Source organism: Neomonachus schauinslandi, chromosome 9 (assembly GCF_002201575.2).
Source record: "Neomonachus schauinslandi chromosome 9, ASM220157v2, whole genome shotgun sequence".
Taxonomy (NCBI): domain Eukaryota; kingdom Metazoa; phylum Chordata; class Mammalia; order Carnivora; family Phocidae; genus Neomonachus; species Neomonachus schauinslandi.
This window is the reverse complement of record NC_058411.1, coordinates 95,634,518-95,655,814: the sequence shown is the minus strand read 5'-3', so window position 1 is coordinate 95,655,814 and position 21,297 is coordinate 95,634,518. Positions and strand designations below refer to the sequence as shown.

The following is a 21,297-nucleotide window of genomic DNA, read 5'->3' as shown; positions in this document are numbered from 1 at the left end:
CTGCTTAAGATTCTCTCTCCCCTTCTCCCTTTGCCCCCCCCCAAATTATTTTAATGTTTTAATGATAAGCTATGGGGCATTTTAAGCTTGGTTGAAATGTGGTCAATGAAACCAATACCATACAGTCTTTTTTTTAAAGATTTATTTATTGAGGGGGGAGGGGCTATGGGAGAGGGAGATAATCTCAACCAGACTCCCTCATGAGTGGGGAGCCTGACACAGGGCTCAATCCCACCACCCTGAGATCATGACCTGAGCTGAAATCAAGAGTTGGCGCTTGGGCGCCTGGGTGGCTCAGTTGGTTAAGTGACTGCCTTTGGCTCAGGTCATGATCCCGGAGTCCTGGGATCGAGTCCCACATTGGGCTCCCGGCTCAGCAGGGAACCTGCTTCTCCCTCTGACCCTACCCCCTCTCATGCTGTTTCTCTCTCTCTCTCTCTCTCTCTCTCAAATAAATAAATAAAATCTTAAAAAAAAAAAAAAAAGAGTTGGCACTTAAGTGACTGAGCCATCCAGGCACCCTCCATATAATGTTTTTCATTTTTACTTTTTATAATGGAAAATGTCAAACATATATATAGAGATGATGTCAATGAAAAACCACTTTCCCATCATCCATTTTCAACAATTATTGACTCAAAACCAATTTTATTTCATCTATAATTCCACTCACTCCTCCTACCATCATGTCCCACTAGATGATTTTGAAACAAATGCAAGATATCACAACACATTTTTTAAATGCAAGAAAAATCGTTTCCAAATATCTTTTTCTAAGTAAATGTGATATAAGGACAAAAATAAAACTTACCTGTTCCAATATCATTACTAACACCACAAAAAATATCATCATCTATATAATCAGGCAAACCTTCTTCCTCCAGTTGCCCTTCAAGTCTGCTAATTGTTTTTGCAAGAGAAAAGTCTGAAAAATCCTCTGGAATAGCAACATCATTGGCAGTCTGTACATCAGAGTATTTCAATTTTATACTATAAATAAACACACACATATATACACATTCATATACTACATACAATGTCAATATACAAAGGAGATATGATTTTATTCAAATAACAAAGCAGATCAAAATTATTAATTTTAAATTTATGATGAAATCTACAATTGATACTTTCAAGGATGATACTATAAAAGACTTAACTGACTTTCAATTTTTATGAATCACACAGCTACAGAGTTAGAGAAGGCTTATGAAGCCAGTTTGTCTAGACATTGCCTCCAAACAAGTAAACATCAAAACTAAGAGTGCTGAACTTAGCCTCCCAGGTCAAATCCATACTGAGGCTTTTAAATTACATGCTGCTGAAAAAGAACTGTATAAAGTGATATTGCTTCTAGCCATAATTCTGCAAACACTAAAGAATAATACCTCTTTTTTTTTTTTTTTTAAGATTTTATTAATTTATTTGACAGAGAGAGACACAGCAAGAGAAGGAACACAAGCAGGGGGAGTGGGAGAGGGAGGAGCAGGCTTCCCGCGGAGCTGGGAGCCCGATGCGGGGCTCGATCCCAGGACCCTGGGATCATGACCTGAGCCGAAGGCAGACGCTTAACGACTGAGCCACCCAGGCGCCCCAAAGAATAATACCTCTTAAGAAAAAAATTAGAGTGAAGTTATTAGCTCAATCAAAATCAACTCTTTTTTTCCACCTAAAGAAACACTTTCTAACCAGAATCAAAATCAACCAAAAAATTAGATTTGATTTTCTTAACAAGGGAAGAAATATGAAATAAAAGTCACTAGTAAAGGCATTAAGGAATGGGCCAGCCCCAACACACTGTTTGTGGTTCTGAAAGCCTTATTTTTAACTTTTTACTTAAAGCCTAACTTACCTTTTACCACATAAGCAAAGCCTTCAGAATTCTACTTAGAAAAACAACCTTTTCTTTAAAAAGTAATTTTGAAGTCTGAAAATAAGATAACCAGTTACGTTATGTATGCAGATATGTTCTCTTTTCTTCTTTTTTAGATTTTCTCTGTTATCCCTTCATTCTATTTTTTCTTTCTTTTATTCAAAAAGCAAAAAAGTTATTTAGCCAATTAAAAGACACAAACATTAAAAAAGATTTTTCTAGGATTACAATGCAATTATCATTTTGGGTAAGTAACACACATTTAATAAAAAGAAGCTGGTTGGTACAATCCACTGCAGGTGTGACCTTCCTTTTCTAGGTCTCCTATCCCAGAGAGCCTCTTGGTCCCCTTGTCAAGCTTAAAACACCAAGAACAGTCTTGAATTCTTTCCCACCAAAAACAAGAATGTAAATTACAATGATACTACAGTCTTACTTTGAGCACACCAAATCATTCTGTATGTCAAGATACACAATAATGTACAGTGTTCTATTAAATGCTCAAAAAAGTAGACTAGTTTGAGAGAACTAGGCAGAGAAAGACACCTACGTTCTAGTCTTAGCTCTCAGAAAATATCTCATTAACACTTAAAAATTTGAAATGTGGCGATTTTGCTTGAGAGAACAACATATAATGTTTAGTAACTGCTGCAAGACATTTCTGAGTAGAACATGTTTTAAGTTATTGAATGTAGGTAAGATATAGACAATGTAAGGTATAAAAAGATCTGGAAAAAGAAAAAGAGCTTAATAATTAAAATGGTGGTAGTGTGAATCATAAAACTAAAAAAAGGAAAGTAATACTTTTAAAACTGTTCTATACCTTGAATTTGTTTTCCTTCCTTTATTCGCAGAGCGCAGTTTATTTTGAACCTTGTTTACTGCATCAACATTTTCGGTCTTTGGCTACATCAAAAGAATTTAAATTATTGATTAATTAGATTCTAATCATTTGTCATGGAAAGCAATTTTGTAATACACAGAATTGCTAGTTTACTACACACAAGAATTGCTATTTTCATGGAATTAATCAAATTGTATTTTAAAGAATCCCAGAATTGTATATATCTAGGAAAAGACCTAGATATCACTAGCACCAACAGATTCAAAGATAAGGAAAACGAGCCTCCAAAATTCAAGGATAATCAGCTACCTAGTGGAACATTAAACTGGATGTTCTGGCTCACAGAAATTAGTTCTCCTCACTGATTATTCCCCAGACACACCTTCACATATACCGTTCCCTTGGCCTAGATCCCAGTAGGTGGGGAACGTGTAGATCCCAATTCACCCAGCACCTGCAATAGTGATCTACACACTGTAAATATTTAAATGAATGAATAAACCTCTCAAATTACCTCCTTTGTATATAAATACTTTTCTTTTTTGGGTGGTATATCTAGTAAATTTGGGCTTCAGAGAGGAAACTAAAAATGCTTAGGTTACAGATTCATTTTACTTAAAAGTTTTTCCAATATATATCCAGATTATTCAGTGAAATTATGAAACAAAAAAGGATTCAATTTATTTTATGAGCAACATTTCATGAAGGCATCTCTTCTAAGTATCAAGGCTTATATTCTATTTCTATAGTCATACTGTTTTATTCTAAGAAAATTCTAAAAAATAACCTAAATTCTACAAAATGTAATTATATTTATAGAAAGTTTTATTTTTTTTAAACATTTTATTTATTTATTTGAGAGCACACAAGCAGGAGGAGAGCAGGCATAGGGAGAGGGAGAAGCAGGCTCTCCGCTGAGCAGGGAGCCGATGTGGGGCTTGATCCCAGGACCCTGGGATCATGACCTGAGCCAAAGGCAGCCGCTTAACCAACTGAGCCACCCAGGCACCCCAAAAGTTTGATTTCATACCTTAGTTTCTGAATGTAGATGAACTATCCCTTCAGACAACAGACCTCTACAGACCAAAAATAAACATTACACATTAACAATAGATTATACTAAAGTGAGACACAATAAAATTGAACAGTAATTATATCTGAAAGGGAAAATAGACAACTATCAAGTAGACTTTGCTATGATTCTAGTCATGCACCTGTTAATTTATTTTGATAAGTATCAAAAACAACAAAAATTCTTTGGTTAAATAATTCACCTTTGAGAAGATATACTACAATACCAATATTTTTGTAGTGAAATATAGCACAAATTTTAACAAATGAAAATCATAAGGAGTGATTATTGGTAATACACAGGGATTATCAATTTTACAAAATGATTCACCACAAGGCCTTTTAGTGTGAGCCCATCCAGTGTTATCCTTTGTAAATGCATTTAAATACTTGGTCAGTGTCTGTTTTCCCCATTACACTGTGAACTCCATGAGGGTAGGAATCATGTCTGCCTTGTTCACTGCTCTATGCCTAGTACATGGCATAGTACCTAGCATATGAGCTCTTAAACTGTCACTGAATAAGTATTTGTTAAATGCATGAATAAATACATCTAAAATACAACTCATTTTTTTTAACATTTTAACTTCACATTCTTTTTTTATTGAAGTGTAATTGACATACAATAGCCTATTAGTTTCAGGTGTACATCACAGTGATTCAATATTTTTATATATTACAAAATGGCCCCCACAACAGGTCTAGTTACCATCTGTTACCATACAAAGTTGTTATAATATTATTGACTATATTCCGTGTGCTGTAATTACATTGCCACAACTAACTCATTTTATTACTGGAAGTTTGACCTCTAAAATACAACTCATTTTTATGCACAGTTTTCAAAATATGTTTTTATTTAAAACAAAGAGTGTTTATGGGGTCTGCACTTTATGGCCCATGGGCTGAATCCACCCACATCCATTCATTTCACATTATCTATGGCTGTTTTCTCACTACAACAGCAAAGTTGAGTAGTTATGACAAAGACTGTAAAGCCCACAAATACAAAAATTTTGTAAATTTTATTGGATGAGTTTGCCTACCCCGATCAATTGTCTAGATCATCCCCATTACATGTATTAATATTTCTGAAAATCTACCATGTTACTATTTTTACTATTAAAAACCAAAAAACCAAAAAAAACCCCTCCATCATATCCCTTGAGAATTCATAACCATAAGGACACAAAAACAAAATTACTTTCTGTCATATGCCACCTACTCAACTAAGTTATTTCAATATTAAACACAAAAATATACTTAGATAATATTATATACAACCTTTTAAAGAACTAGAAATAGCTCTGGGAAGAAAAAAGGTGGCTTTCAAAATACCTTAAAATTATAGAGACTAAAGAATCATTCTCACATACGACATTAAACTGTTACCAAGTTTTATTCAAATTTTAAGCGTCCTCTTTAATGGCCTTCATATCAAATTAATATTTGCCATTTCCTTACATTTTCTACATCTTCCATCTCCGCTCCCCTGATACACATATGTATCAGCCAAAAGACATTTAAGGGTTATTGGTCTCCCTCAGGTTTAGCAGAGTGACATTATTTTGCTAGTGTATTTCCATGAAAAATGAACTAAAACACAGTACTCTATTTTTGTTACACTTCTCCATGAAAGGTTTGTGTGTAACATAACTGAAATGATTTGTGTGGTAAATCTTGCTTCCAGCAGAATGAAGGATATGTATGCTATACTATTAGGAAACTAAATTCTGGTTTCCTGACCATATTGTTTGGCAGAGTAACCTTGGATGTTGAAGATCTATTATAATATATACTGCCTGACCACCATCATTTACATGAATGATTGTTCCAAGCCAAAATGGATTGTCTCTTTACAGAATTACCTCCCATCTTCAGCAATTTCCAAATAATAGTCAAGGGGCATGTTTCACATGGTAAAAGCCATCTGTTCAAACAGTAGCATTTTTTTAAAAAGCCACCTGATCAAGGTAAACAGAGGTGTCATCACCACTTTGCACTTAAGGAAAATTTAGTGAAAGGAAACCGACAGATTTATTTTTATGCTTGTGAAATCAGTCTCTCACTTGCTTCAACAGAATCTAGGGATTAGCTGTTCTTACCATCATTTCAGTCTTTTAGTTTACTTAATAAAAGCTGTGCCTAATCTTTGTAATACAAATTTTGGAATTTTGGTAACTGCTAAACATCAGTTCCCATAAAATATCAGAAAGCATTACATATAATAAGGATATGTAGTTTCATGTGTGTATATCAAATGATATAAAAAAATTTAAAATACACTCTTTATAGATTTACAGTTCTATAAATTTTTTTAAAGTTTTATTCATTTTTAGGGAGGGAGAGAGCACGTAAGTAGGGGAGGGGCAGAAGGACAGAATCTTTCAAGCAGACTCCCCACTGAGCAAGAAGTCCAATGCGGGGCTCAATCCCACAAGCCATGAGATCATGTCAGAGTCAGACATCCAACCGACTGAACCACCCAGGCACCTCTACAGTTCTATAAATTTTTTTTTTTTTTTTTAGATTTTATTTATTTGTCAGAGAGAAAGAGAGCACAAGCAGGGGGAGCGGCAGGCAGAGGGAGAAGCAGGCTCCCTGTTGAGCAAGGAGCCCGATACGGGACTCGATCCCAGGACTCTGGGATCATGACCTGAGCTGAAGGCAGAGGCTTAACTGACTGAGTCCCAAACAGTTCTATAAATTTTAACAAATTTTATGGTCATGTAGCCACCACAACAACTAAGATAGAGACAATTTCCATCATCACCAAAATTTCCATTGTGACTCTTTGTAGTTAATTCCCTCCCCTCCATAACACACAAACACTAATCAGATTCTGTGGCTATAGTTTTACCTTTTTCAGAACGTCAAATAAATGGAATATGGGGGGGAGAAAAGACAGGGAAACCAACCAGAAAACAGACTCCTAACTCTAGAGAACAAACTGATGGTTACTGGAGAGGAAGTAGGCAGGGAGAGGGACTAGATGGGGGATGGGCATTTCGTTTTGTTTGTAAGTCCTCTGAGGTGTTTAAACATTCTACCCTGTTAGGGCCGTGCTGCTCTCACAGCCTGCTTCTTCATCTTAGAAGACTGGGAGGACCTACAGCTGTTTTGAGATTTAAACAGTCACAGTTTTAGTCTATCATTCAAAGTTTCTTAGCTGGTACAACTCCCTCCCAAAACTAGTGGATTTCATATCTGTTTGATTCCAGTCAGTTCCATGTGCCATTACCACATCCACTGTTCTTTCCAAGACTATATTTCTTTACACTGAACACCTCACCCTCTTCCCCACCCCCCCACTTTAATAATGGCTTACTTTGAGGTTGTCAGGCTTCTATAGGGAGACTATACCTTTAGTTAGAGCTTTGCCTGGAGCCATTTTATCTAATTGGAAGTTTCACTAGGTGCCATTCAAAATGATCCTTGCCCTGAAGAACCTTAATCCATTATAAAGTCTTATCAATAGCATGAAGACCACATCTTTAGTCTGATCTTTGCTTTAAGGCTGAGCTTTAATAGGCTTTGTTCCTCAAAGACTTCCTCAATTTTATCTAATTTTTTGGTCTAAAAGCAGCTAACCCAGGGCGCCTGGGTGGCTCAGTCGGTTAAGCATCTGCCTTTGGCTCAGGTCATGATCCCAGGGTCCTGGGATGGAGCCCCACATCGGGCTCCCTGCTCTGCAGGGAGCCTGCTTCTCCCTCTCTCTGCCTGCCTCTCCCTCTGCTTGTGCTCTCTCTTTCTCTCTCTCTCTGTATCTCTGTGTCTCAAATGAATAAATAAAATCTTAAAAAATAAAAAAATAAAAGCAGCTAACCCTACAAAGCAAGGGTAATCAAGACAGTGTGGTACTGGCATAAGAACAGATATATAGATCAATGAAATAGAATTGAGAGTCCACAAATGAAACCATGTGCCTCCAGTCAGCTGATTTTTGACAAGACTGCCAAGACAATTCAGTGTGGAAAGAATACAACTAATAGTAACAGCACATACTACTAATGTTCTGTTTTCCAACCTCTCCCCTCCCCCCCCCAAGAGCACAAGTTCATTTGACACCTGTTCTGCCTTCCAATTTACCAAAGGTGGCAGCTTTACTAAATCCATTGCCACTATATTAATAGTACCTCTCTACCTTTCCAGCCTCCAGGATCAGTTTCCTTGCTGGCTACCACCTAACTACGAAGCTAAAGACACACTTTCCCAGTTTTTGTCATATGGCACCTAATTCTCAATACCAATTGCTGTATTCGTTAGGATAAGCTAGGAGATCAACCCCAAAATTTCAGCGGCTTAACACAAAGTAGCAGTAGAGAGGGATAGAGGGCCCTTTTTTCCCATAAGTTCCACATGGTCACCCAGAGACCAGGCTGGGAGGTTTCATCAACTGGATTTTCACTGATCATGGCAGAGAAAGAGTCAGCTGGAGGTTCAAAATACAACTCCTATCAGTTGGCTTGGAAGAGAATAATCTGACTTCTGCTCATAGCAGCTAGGAATGTTGGGTGAACACCATTGCCTCTGCTAAACCATTTTATAGTTTTATTCACACAGATCCTTTGTTTCCTGTTAAGTTTATTCCTAAATACATCTCCATTCCCTATTTTTTTTTAAAGATTTTATTTATTTGTCAGAGAGAGAGAGAGCACAAGCAGGTGGGGAGTGGCAGGCAGAGGGAGAAGCATGCAGAGAGAGAACCAGGCTCCCCACTGAGCAAGGAGCCTGATGTGGGACTCGATCCCAGGACTCTGGGATCATGACCTGAGCCGAAGGCAGACACTTAACTGACTGAGCCACCCAAGCGTCCCGATTCTCTATTTTTTTGACATACCTGAAGTTCACGTGAAATTCAAGGAAAAACAGATTTTATTTTTACGAACTTATTCTTATCTAATTTTCATATAGAATTTTAAAAAAAGAAAGATAGTATACTATGTAAGAAAAGGTTCAGAAATCTTACCAACTGTGGTTTGCATCTCAGTGAAATCACATATTATCTATATATCCTTGGGCAAGCTACTGAACTTTGCTAAGCTCCTATTTCCTCATTTTTATAATGAGGACAATAATATTTATTTCAAAATAATACTTTAAGGACTAAATGACATAAAGTAGGTAAAGGGTTTACATCATGTCTGGTTCATATAAGCCTCCATATTATTAGTATAGATATATATTTTTTAAGATTTTATTTTTTTATTTGACAGAGAGAGACACAGCGAGAGAGAACACAAGCAGGGAGAGTGGGAGAGGGAGAAGCAGGCTTCCCGCTGAGCAGGGAGCCCGATGCGGGGCTCCATCCCAGGACCTTGGGATCATGACCTGAGCTGAAGGCAGCCGCTTAACAACTGAGCCACCCAGGCGCCCCTTTATTAGTATATTATATATTACATTATTTTTCAAATTATAGATTTTTAATACTTACATGCAAAAAAGATTTTACGTAACAAAAGATCTACATACATCATCAAAAAAATGGTGTTTGAGAATTTAAGTTACTTACCTTAAACTGCAATCCCCTTCCTTTTCATATGATTTAATTTGTGTTGAGACCGGCCTTGATTGTACTTCTCGCTGATTTCTCTAGTTAAATGAATAAAGATAAGTCACATAGAGAAAAACCACAAAACCAGGATATAGTCAAGTACCTTTCTGATCATTAATCATTTCAGAGTTGTCCACAGTTTCCATGAAATCAAGGCATAGAACTCAAATGCTATGGTATGAATATAAGGTCTGTAACAATGTAGTTCCACCTTTCATTCATTCTGGATTAAGAAAGTCAATTCTAAGGGAAAAATGTATCAATGCCTTTATCTGATTTTATCTCCCTCCTGCTTCCCCACTACATTAGGCTTCCAACTTGTGTAACATGCAAAGGAAATTAGGCTCACAGGAAATTAAAGCATAAATTCGTTTAATGGGTAGAAAAACTTGTCTCAAATCAGGCAAAGCTTCAATTTTTTTTTTTTTTTTTTTTTGAGAGAGAGAGTGCATGGGGGGTGGTGGAGGAGGAGGGGCAGAGGGAGAGAAAGAATCTTAAGCACGCTCCATGCCCAACATGGGGCTCGAACTCACAACCCTGAGATCATGACCTGAGTAGAAATCAAGAATCAGATGCTTAACCGACTGAGCCACCCATGCCCCAGAGCTTCAATGTGAAGACCATGAAGCACTAAAGCACTAAGAGTAAAAGCTTTTGGCAATGATATATCAAGAAGTGAAAAGGAGTGAACAAAAATTCAATGCAGTAAAAGTTATATCCATTAGCTCCCATGGCGCAGGAATGTCCTCTCCCCTTTCCCAGTCCTTCCCAGGCTTCTACTCTACTCTTTTGGGGGGGGGGGGGGCAGGGAATCATCCTTATTAGAGGATTCTTGGAGCAGAATGTATAATGAATCCTTCATTCTTCTCGAACACTGGGTTTGTTAATTATTTTCCTACTTTAGACACTGGCAAAAACTAAAAGATAAAATAAAAATTTATTTTTAGTAAAATATTTAATTATAAATGAAACTAGCAAATCTGTAACCATTATCTAAATATATTACCTGAAATATTATATATATATATATATATATATGTTTCTTATTCCAAAAGTAACAAATAATGATGGATCTGTATAAGGCATTAAAACAAATTATTGCCTATTTTTCACTACCACCCCCAAGGAGGATGGGTGGAGAATTTAAAAGAAAAAAGTATAGAGTAAAAACTGAAAAAAGTTTGAAAGCAGCTACTTTATTCGTCTAAGGAATACTACTATATCCTAATATCCTATCAATAAATAATGGGAATGCTAATGCTTAAGTTGCTGCTTAAAGTAGGAATAACCAATTTGGTAGCCAGAATGGAGCAAAATATGCTTACTTTGTCTAGTGATATAACCACTACATTTTTTTCTAACTATAAATCTGACTAGACTAGCCCTAAGAATTTGAATTACAACCAACTGGAGAATTTAAGAAACAAATTATCATCTGAGTATTAGTGATGATTGCTATCCTTTATTCAACTTTTGTCCTGAGCCCATTTTATTTCTATCCTTACTGAATTACCAGCATTAATTCTATACATTTACTCTCAAACATTAATTTTAAAGTAGTGGGAAAGATTATTAAATATCAATGTTCTTACTAATTAGATGGTTGGAACATCTAAGTAGAAAAGGCTTTTTCAGTGGCTTTTAGAAAATGTGTGCATATCAAAAACATTCGTGCATATATACATACATCTATTCATATATTCATATTCAATCTGTGATAATTCATTGACCTAAAAATTTATGCTTTGGGCACTTTATAAAGTTAAAAAACTAGCACTCACATGAAATAATAATTGCACATTCACTTACTATTACTTCCTCAGCTTGACGAACCAGATCAGCTGTTTTTGCCTCTAATTCTGCATTCAAACGCCTAAAAGCAAAAAATAATTTCATTATTTGGGATATACTGAAGATTCTAACAAAAATAAAAGTAATTAAGTTTCAATAACTACACTTTAGCTAATCAAGAATACCAAAACATACACATGACATTTTTACTCTAAAATTACCATTACTATTAGAACACTTACCTCCAAATCTTCATGATTCCTCATCTTTTGTGGTAGAAATTCAAACAGTAACTCTTGGCCTCTCTCTGGCCCTCATTCAGGTGTAATTACTTATTTGGGTAGAATAAATTGGGTGGGTTCAATTCAGTTCCACTATTCATCTTCTTGGGATCAACTCCAAATGGGGGCAGGAGTGGGACAGGATGAGGGAGAAGCCTGCTTTGGTCTGGGGGTATTGCTACAACTGGGGAGGTAAATCTGGAGCTTAGTGAGCAGGCCTAATGTGGCTCATATCTCAGTTACACACTTCAATATCAGCTTCAGAAACAAAGGTGCTTGTTTTGACGTCTACCTGCCACTCCTTTTTTTCCCCCAGTCAATTTGGAATCTGGCAAAGAATAGGAGTACTATTTGGCCCAATTTAGAATGGATGAATGGCAATATCACTGAAGGAAACTGTTTTTAAAGATAAAATTGCTCATAATCCTACCATCATCCAATTGTTTCTATTTTTCATATTTCCTTCCAATTTTCACCTATATTCACAATTTCAAACGTTTTCCCATAAAAATATAGAATATGTTTAGCTCTACATAATTTTTATAATTCATGCCTTAAATGGCTACACAATATTGTAATGAGTTGCACTTAACATAATGTACTGAACTGTTCCTACTGTTAAAGTCCTTTTTTCACTTTTAAAGGTTAACACTATAATAAACATCTTCAAAAGCATAAAAATTTTTAATTTTATTCATAGCTCACATTTCTAGACTATCTAGGCTCTTTTGAAATTATATGAAGGGAATATGTTGAGCAATTTTTAAAATATCTTGTTGTTTCAGTTAGATATGTGATTCAGAAGTAATAAAAATCACTGACAATCCCCACTCCCAGAAAAAAAAGGTAGTATTATATCTCTTCTTAAAACAGTCTAGTGTTTTAAGAAATATCTGTGTATCTTAGGATGAATTAATCAAAAGAAAAATATCTAATAAAGATGAGAAGTTGCAGTTAAGATGCCATTACTTGATTTTTCATATTTCCTTAAAAAGAATCATGAGAACTTAAATAGAAGCTTCTGGTCAATATAGTATTCTGAGATGACTCAGAACACCATTCTGCTCCAAACTGATGGACATGTTGGATAAAATGTAATGAAGGAAATATTGCTAAGCTCCAGCTCAGGCAAGGGAAATACCCTGGCACTAAAAATAAAGCAGCAACTCAAAGTGAGAGCAGTAAACAGGAACAGAAGCCAAAACAGTCTAACAGCTAAAAACTGATGCATGTGTGGGAGTCACGAAGGGCTACACCTGTGAAACACAGACTACAAAAACACTACCCCTAACCTTAGGTGAACGGAAATGAAACTGAGCCATGGGCGGAAAAGATTCTCTTGTGAGTAAACACAGCAAATTCATCTAACCCAAATGGTAGAGGGACCCTATGCCAAATTTTAGTACAGAAAGCTGCTCCAAAACCAGTGAAAACTCTGATAAGCTAGGAAAAGTAAATGTGCAATCAACCTACAAGGATATTTACTTATCTAGAATATACGGAACTCTCTCAGAAAGCAAACCCTACTAAAAATGACTTCACAAAGATAACAAATTGCATAAAGAAAGGAGTTGCCAAGAAAGAGAATCAGTAGACACAACAAAATTTATACCATAAGAACAGGATTATCTAAATCTAAAATCTATTTTTAAGAGATTTTTAAACCAGCATTTTTCATTTGCCTACTCCCCCAAAAGCAGGAATAGAAACCATTAGGAAAGAACAAGTATTTATTACAAAAGAACACTGAATTTAGAAAAGAACCAAACAGAAATTACATAAATGAAAAACAGTCATTGCATTTAAAAACTCACTCAATGGCTACACTGAACAATACTATGAACTGAAAAGGAAACGAATGAGAAGACAGATTTGAGAAAATTCACCTAAAAGGAGATAGAGAAACAAAAAGATAAAAATACAAAAGAGAGGTTAACATGCATTGAAGAGAGACTATAGGACAAAGACAGATGTGTAGTTACCTAATAGAAGTTGCAGAAGGAAATTCCAGAGGAGGAGGGAATGTCAATATTTGAATACTGAGAATTTTCTTAAATTGAGGAAAGACATGAATCTCAAGTAGAATTAAGAAAACAGGGGCGCCTGGCTGGCTCAGTTGGTAGAGCATGTGACTCTTGATCTCGGGGTTGTGGGTTTGAAACCCCACACTGGGTGTAGAGATTACTTAAAAATTAAATCTTAAAAAAAAGAGAGAAAGAAAGAAAACAAGCCCACACTGTATACATTATAGTGAAATTGCAGAACTTCAAAGACAAAAATGATCTTTAAGTTACCAAAGCAATTATTTTAAAAGAACCAAGAAAAATAGTCTACCAGCATTATGTTCTAAAAAGCTAAAATGGCTTTTCAACATCTCTAGATTCCAATGGACAATGAAGTGTTATCTTTAATGGACTGAGGAGGAAGAAAACAGACCATTTAGAATTCCATGTGCAGCTAAACTGTCATTGAAGAATAAATGTCATGTAATAAAATTTTCAGAAAAGATGAGACTCAGAAGTAATGAAGGGTCTACACTTCAGGAAGGAGGAACCTGAACCTAGAAAAAAATCATGATGAGGAAAAAAATTAGAAAATATGATGATAAATCTAACTTAGTACAGAATATAAAAATAACATTAATGATAACCTAGAGAGTAGGAGGATTCAAAACAAAGAGGAAGTAAAGTATTATCTAACTTAACAGACAGGAAAACCAAGTTAAAGCATTTTAAGGTCTTTCCAAACCAGAAAAAGAAAAATAAAGACAACAAAAATTCCTTCAATCCAACAGAAGACAGAAAACAACAAAGAAAAGGGATAGTAAAAAAAGAAAATACAAAAAATAAGATGGTTCATACAACTTTAAGTTAATAACCCAATAATATAAATAAATTCACTTATCAGAAGGCAGAAATGATTACACAGGACATAAAAAGAATACTGTTAAAGCTAAATGACATAAAAAGCATTGAAATAAAGGAATAAAAAATGGCACTGAATAATAATGAAAGGAGAATTCATCTAGAAGATTTAAGTAAATCAAACAATATAGCATCCAAGCAAAAATGGACACAATTATAAGGAGAATTTTTTAAACTATAGTTACAGTTTATTTAATATACCTCTAACAGAAATCAACAGAGCTAGCAGGGGAAAAAAATGGTGAGGATACTCATGTTATGGACAGCCAAATTAATTAGCTTGAGCTAAGAGATTCATCAACAAATAGTAAATATCCTTCCTATCAAGAACGTGAACATTTACAAAAATTGAATATGTACTGCTCACAAGTTTCAATATATTTTTAAAAATCAGTAGTACATAATTCTCTGACCATAGTGCAATTAAAAATAAATTTAAAATAACAAAAATAAAATAAGCAAATACCCTATATGCTTGGGAACTAAAAAACTCCTAAATAACCACTATGAAAATCATAAAATATTTAAAACTAACCACAAAAGAAATACGTTTCAAAACAGTTCCTGAAATACAAATAAGCTGTAGTTGGAGAGAAATTTACAGAAATTAAATGTATTTATTAAAAAATAAGAAAAATCGGGCGCCTGGGTGGCTCAGTCCTTAAGCGTCTGCCTTCGGCTCAGGTCATGATCCCAGGGTCGAAGTCCCACATCGGGCTCCCTGCTCAGCGGGAGACCTGCTTCTCCCTCTCTCACTCCCCCTGCTTATATTCCTGCTCTCGCTGTCTCTCTCTATCAAATAAATAAATAAAATCTTAAAAAAAAAAAGAAAAAAGAAAAATCTGAAAAACAAAATTAAAATAAACAAAAAGTAAACTAAATATAAATTAAATTAGAACTAAAAAGTAAAAAAAAAATCCACCACAATTAGAAGAGCTAGAATGAAGACCAATGAAATTTTTAAAAACTACACAGATTAGCAACAAAATCAAAATCTAGTTCTCTGAACAGACCAATAAAATAGATAAACCTCCCAAAAAGATTGATAAAAAGACAAAATAATACTGGAAATCTTCGAAAAGATGTATAAGGTTACAGACAAGACTTAAAACGTGTGTGTAGAGAACAAACTGGGGAGGGGGTGGGGTAGGGTGAAACAGGTGATGGCGATGAAAGAGTGCAATTGCTGTGATGAGCACCAGGTGATGTATGGAATTGCTGAATCACTATATTGTATACCTGAAACAAATTTAACACTATGCTAACTATACTGGTATTTTATTAAATTAACTATTATTAAAATACAAAAATAAGCATATTAGAGCATATTTATGCTATTACCTTTTTTTTTTAGATTTTATTTATTTATTTGAGAGAGAGAGAGAGACAGAGATAGCGAGAGAGAGCACGAGTGGGGAGGAGAAGGAGAAGCAGGCTTCCCACTGAGCAGGGAGCCCGATGCGGGGCTTGATCCCAGGGTCCTGGGATCATGATCTAGGCCGAAGGCAGCGGCTTAACTGACTGACCCACCCAGGCGCCCCAATGCTATCAACTTTTAAAACATACATGAAGTGGACACTTTTCTAGAAAACTATCAAATAATCAAAATTTATTCTGGAAGCACTAGTACATCTAAATAAATGAATAATCATTAACGAAACTGAATTGATAGGCAAAAAAATTCCATAAAAAAAATACATCACACTCAATTTCACAATTTTAACCAAAGGGTAGATGATCCCTGATTACAAAAAGCTTCCAAGAACAGAAAAAAACAAAAAGGAAAACTATTCAATTATTTCATGTGGCTAATACTGATATCAAAATCAGAAGGAAAAGAACTAGAAAGAAGTATAAGGCCAATCTCACTTTTGTTCAAAGACGCAAAAAACCTACATAAAGCTATAGCAATCAAGTTCAACAGTCTTTAAAGGAAAATAAAAAATCTGCTTGGTAGTTCAATATGTTAAAACATTAAATGAGTGTGTGTGTGTGTGTGTGAGGGAGAGGGCATTTAATCACCTAAATTAATTTGGGAAAAAAAGTTTTGATAAGATTTAACATTCATTCAAAATAGGAATTAAAGGAAACAATGTCCTTAAACCTGATAAAAGAATCTAGCAAAACTCTACATCAAACTTCAAATACAGTGATAAATTAAGTGGGCTCCTTAAAATCATAGCCAAGATAAGGATGCACACCATCACTTTTTCTATTCCATACTGCAATGGAGGTCCTAACTAAATTGAGGAAAAAAAAAGATGCATGAGAAACTGTGAAGAGACAACACTATCATAATTTGCATATGATGTAACTGTCATTATAAAAAATGCAAGGTGGGGCGCCTGGCTGGCTCAGTCAGTGGAGCATGCAATTCTTGGGGCACCTGGGTGGCTCAGCTGGTTGAGTGTTTGACTCTTGATCTCAGCTCAAGTCTTGATCTCAGGGTGTGAGTTTAAGCCCTGCATGGGCTCCACGCTGGGCATGGAGCCTATTTAAGAAAAAAAAAAAAGCCATTCATTACAGCCACAAAAACTACAAGACACCTTGAAACAGATTATACACATGATAGCTTAATGTAGTAATATAAAATACTAAAGGACACCAAAAAAAAAACCCACCCACCCCTGTGTAAATGGAAATGTATCATATTCATGAAAGGAAAGATTCAACAGCATAAAGATGCCAGTGCTCTGCAAATTAATCTATAAATCCAATGTAATTGGCATTTATGGGCATGGGGTGCAGGGAGGGGTGGGGCTTGCCCTACCAGCTATCAAGACCATTAAAACAGAGGTCACATAATCTTATTTTTTAGCTTTCTGGTTTTATAACATAGGCATGAAACGTGGAAAACCTACAGACTTGGGCCATTAGCATATTCTGTAGTCTGTCCTCTCAGATAGTGATTATTTCCTCCAAATATTCGACAGGAGCTGATTATAGAAGATTGTGGATTGGGATCCCCAGGAAGTGCTGTGTTCTGCTGATTGAAGACATTCCATATATGACTAATACCAAGAACATGTGGCATAATATTCTGTTATTAACTCATATTCTTGCCTACAAAAACAGCCAGACATTTTACTCTTCTGCATGGCACAGAAGTAATCTACAACTTCAGGCTGAGCCTGGGAGCTACTCTGTTCATATATGCCTAGATTTGCACACTGGAGTAAAGATAACAGAACAAGTAACAACTGGCCATCTTTATCACAAAATGATTTCTGCTGAAATAGAATAGCTCCTGTAGATGTCTTTAAGATTTTAAGCAGGGCCGTAACAACATACCAGAGCCAGGTGCAAAATATACCCTTAAGTCAATGAATTAACCTAACCAATGCAGGTATTTGGTGATATCTGGTATATGGTAATGAAAATAACCATTTGGGTTTGAGCACAGCTAATTCAGACCGTGCAAGGACAAGCGATCAGTTGCTGAAGTACACTCTTGAACTGGATTAATAGACCCATTTCATTAAATAGAGGAGAATGATAACCTTCCTACATGCTATGGCAAATTAACAAGTGCCTAGTTCATCAAAAGATAGTACAGTTCCATTTTAACTTTAAATATGCTTTAATTTTATAAAATAAGATAAAAACAGAGAGGGAGGCAAACCATAAGAGACTCTTAAATATAGAGAACAACCAGGTTTGCTGGAGGGGACCGGCTAGGTGGGGGATGGGCATTAAGGAGGGCACTTGTTGGGATGAGCACTGTGTGTTGTATGTAAGTGATGAATCACTAAATTCTATTTCTGAAAGCAATACTACACTATATGTTAACTAACCTGAATTAAAAAAAGAATAAACTAGTCAGAAAATAAAAATAAACAAATAAATATGCTTTAATTTTAAGTACAGACCATATGGTAACTCTATGTTTAACAATTTGCATCAATGCTATGTTTCCCAAATTTTATTTTAAATTAGGTAAATTATAAAGAAAATGAGTTGTTAAAATATAATTTTGTAAGGATATATGCAATGACAAAAGACTTGGCCTCTGACTTTAAAGAATTTACAGACCAGTGGAGTAAACAGACAAAAAGTACACTAACAAATGAATGTGGAACCATTATGCTAACTGCAAAGAATAGTAAGTAAAAAAGAGTAATTGGAAAGCTTAACATAATTCAGGAAGACCACTCTTAGCATTACAGGTGGAAGGCATGTGTATGATTGCCCTCAAGGGAAAAGCTTAAGAACCTTAAAGGCCAATGAGGCTGGAGACTGGTAGGCAAAAAAGAGAAGGCACCAGCTCAAACAAGACACAGGAGCCAGATCTAACAGACTTTCTAAAGTGCAACGGGGAACCACTGCAGAGTTTCAGGCAAAGTACTGACTTGATCAAATTAAATGATTACTCTGGCTTCTGTGTGAAAACTGGGGCATGACGAGTGAAATGGTCCAAGAATGAAAGCACGTGTTGTCAGAATAGGTGTAATTACACTGAGAGCAGATAAGTAAAGGAAATCCTCCTCCTAATTCCACCAAATGTAGATGAGAACGGGAATTCCAACTGCACTGAGAGGAAACACGCTTTCAATTTAGAAACCAAGCCTATGAGAAATTAACATAATCAAACTTCAAGAGCTCCAAATTAAGTGGATTTTCTTAAACTAGAAACTGAACTATTGGCAATTCCTGCTATCCAAATCACCTCTAGCAGTATCATTTTGCTGACGAACATGTTTACTTGGGATAAATTTTCACCCCTTTCAAACACGTAAGTTAGCGGAGAAAAGATGAGAACTAGCGAACAGGATGTTGAAAAGAGAATGGTGAACAGTGAGTGATCCCAAAGATCCAGTCAATCACCAGTAAAGTACTTGCAAGCAACCTCATTTGGGTAAAAGAAAGAAGGAAAAACGGAACAGCCTAATTTCTTACTTATATTCTTCCTCCCTGGCAAGGAGGTCCGGTCGAGACGCAACAGGTTGCTGAACTCGCGGCGGGACCGGAGTGCCTGAAACGTTCCGTCTCTGTAAAAGAGAAAGAGACTTTCAGACCCGAAGTTTAATGAGGTTTCGCGTTCTCTGGCCGGCTGAGAAGCTAGTCGCCACCCCGGAGTCTGTTTGAACTAACCCGGGGACCAACACTTCGCCCCGCCATCTTTCGCGACCACGACGCCGTTACCGAGGCAACGAACGCATCTTCCCGCGAGAGTTACCGCATCCCGTACAGCATAGCGCCCTGAGCGCAGACTCCGTGCACTCCTGGGCTCTCCGCGGACAGCGGCCTGAGGCTGGGGTGGGGCTTGAGGGCTGAGGAGGGGGCGGGCCGCAGCTCTAAGTGTGGGCCGAAAGGGTGACCCCCGCTCTGAACTGCCCCAGTAACCAGAGGAGCCAACCTACTGCGTTGATTTATAAATTCTTAAGTTGGGGTCGGAAAGGTTTCAACCAAGGAAGGCAGGTCCGTTTCTAAAACTCAGTAAGAAGCAAGCTAGGAGAGCCCCTACTCTTGTGCTTTTCCAAACTTACTGGCCACTTCGACCTCCACCTGTTTTTTTTTTTTTTTTAAATGAACTCTTCGTTGGAATTCTAAGTTCTAATTTCTCACCTTTATTTATAGCATGATTAAAGGCTCGGTCTCTCAAATCAGTCAGCCTAAGTTCAGGTCCTGGCTCTGCCACTTACTAGTTGTATGGTCTGGGTAAATCACTCTGTATCTTGGCTACTTCACCTATAAAATGGGAGTAAGAATAGTGCCCATCTCATAGAGTTACTATGAGAAGTGAATTCGTGAGTAGGATTGTGGCTGAAACAGTAGTTAAATTTCCCAACCCCTCTGGAATAAAATTAAAAGAGTTCAGAAATAAACCTTCACATTTAGGGTGTTAGCCTTAAAAAAAAAAAACCCAAAAAACTGCCAGTTATTTTACCAGCAAAAATGGGTTTATTTGGGAATAGCAGAGAATTGCAATCTGGAACAAGCAAGCTGCAGCAGAACCATAGGCAAGCCCACAGAACAAAGGCGAGAACTGCTCTTTTACAGGAAATGGGGATGTTGGGAAAGCTGTTACAAACAACAGTCCATTGAAATCAACTGGGAGTTTGAAGTATACTGGCTTTCCATTGGCTGAGCTGTGACAGTCTCTTATTGGCTGAGTTGTGACTGTCTCTTATTGGCTGGGCTGTTGCCAGGGTATGAGGAACACCCTTCTTCCTCCTACTGGGATAATAAAGTGTATCCATGTGCAAGTCTGTCTCTTCCTGTTGGATTTGTTAATTGTCAAGTAGTAGAGATTGAGAGCGCCCCCTACTGGGCTCCTGACTCCATTCTAAGCCAAGTTTCCTTTTATAATTTTCACAAGGGTCAACGTTTGGCAAGGGTGCCAAGACCATTCAGAGAGGGAAAGAATAGTCTTTTCAACAAGTGGTACTGGGATGAGTGGATATGCACATGCAAAAGAATGAAATTGTACCCTTACTTCACACCAGGTATAACAATTAACTCAAACTGAATCAAAGACCTAATCTTAAGAGATAAAACGATAAAGCTCTTCAAAGAAACCATAGGTGAAAATCTTCATCGCCTTGAATTAAGAATGATCTCTTAGATATAACACAAAAAACAAGCCACAAAAGAAAAATCAATAAACTGAACATCATCAAATCAAAAACATTTTGTTTCAAAGGATACCATAAATAAAATGAAAGATGAACAATAACAAGAGTTGAGGGAAATGTGGAGAAATTCAAATCCTCATACACTGTTGGTGGGAATATAAAATTGTGCAACCACTGTGGAAAATGGCCTGGCAGTTGCACTTAGAGTTACCATATGATCTAGCAACCTACTTCTAGGTATATACCCAAGAAAAATGAAATACATACCTTCACAGAAAGCAGTACACAAATATTTATATAGCAGCACTATTCAGAATATGTAAGGTAATCCAAAAAGTAACCCAAATGATCATAAACTGATTAATGGGCAAATAAAAGTGGTAT

At 36.4% G+C, this 21,297-nt stretch overlaps 1 protein-coding gene across 1 annotated transcript in view; it reads right to left on the bottom strand.

Annotated features, from left to right (window-relative positions):
• TEX9 (testis expressed 9) overlaps nt 1-19,456 on the bottom strand; it is a 53,785-nt gene extending 34,329 nt beyond the window's left edge. Inside the window, exons 1-7 of the mRNA XM_021693728.2 lie at nt 19,430-19,456; nt 19,235-19,326; nt 11,152-11,215; nt 9,301-9,380; nt 3,748-3,793; nt 2,697-2,779; nt 812-990 (exon numbers count right to left, since the gene is read on the bottom strand). Of these exons, the coding sequence (XP_021549403.1) occupies nt 812-990; nt 2,697-2,779; nt 3,748-3,793; nt 9,301-9,380; nt 11,152-11,215; nt 19,235-19,326; nt 19,430-19,456 (571 nt within the window). The remainder of the gene's footprint in view (nt 1-811; nt 991-2,696; nt 2,780-3,747; nt 3,794-9,300; nt 9,381-11,151; nt 11,216-19,234; nt 19,327-19,429) is intronic.
• Nucleotides 19,457-21,297: the final 1,841 nt, after the last annotated feature.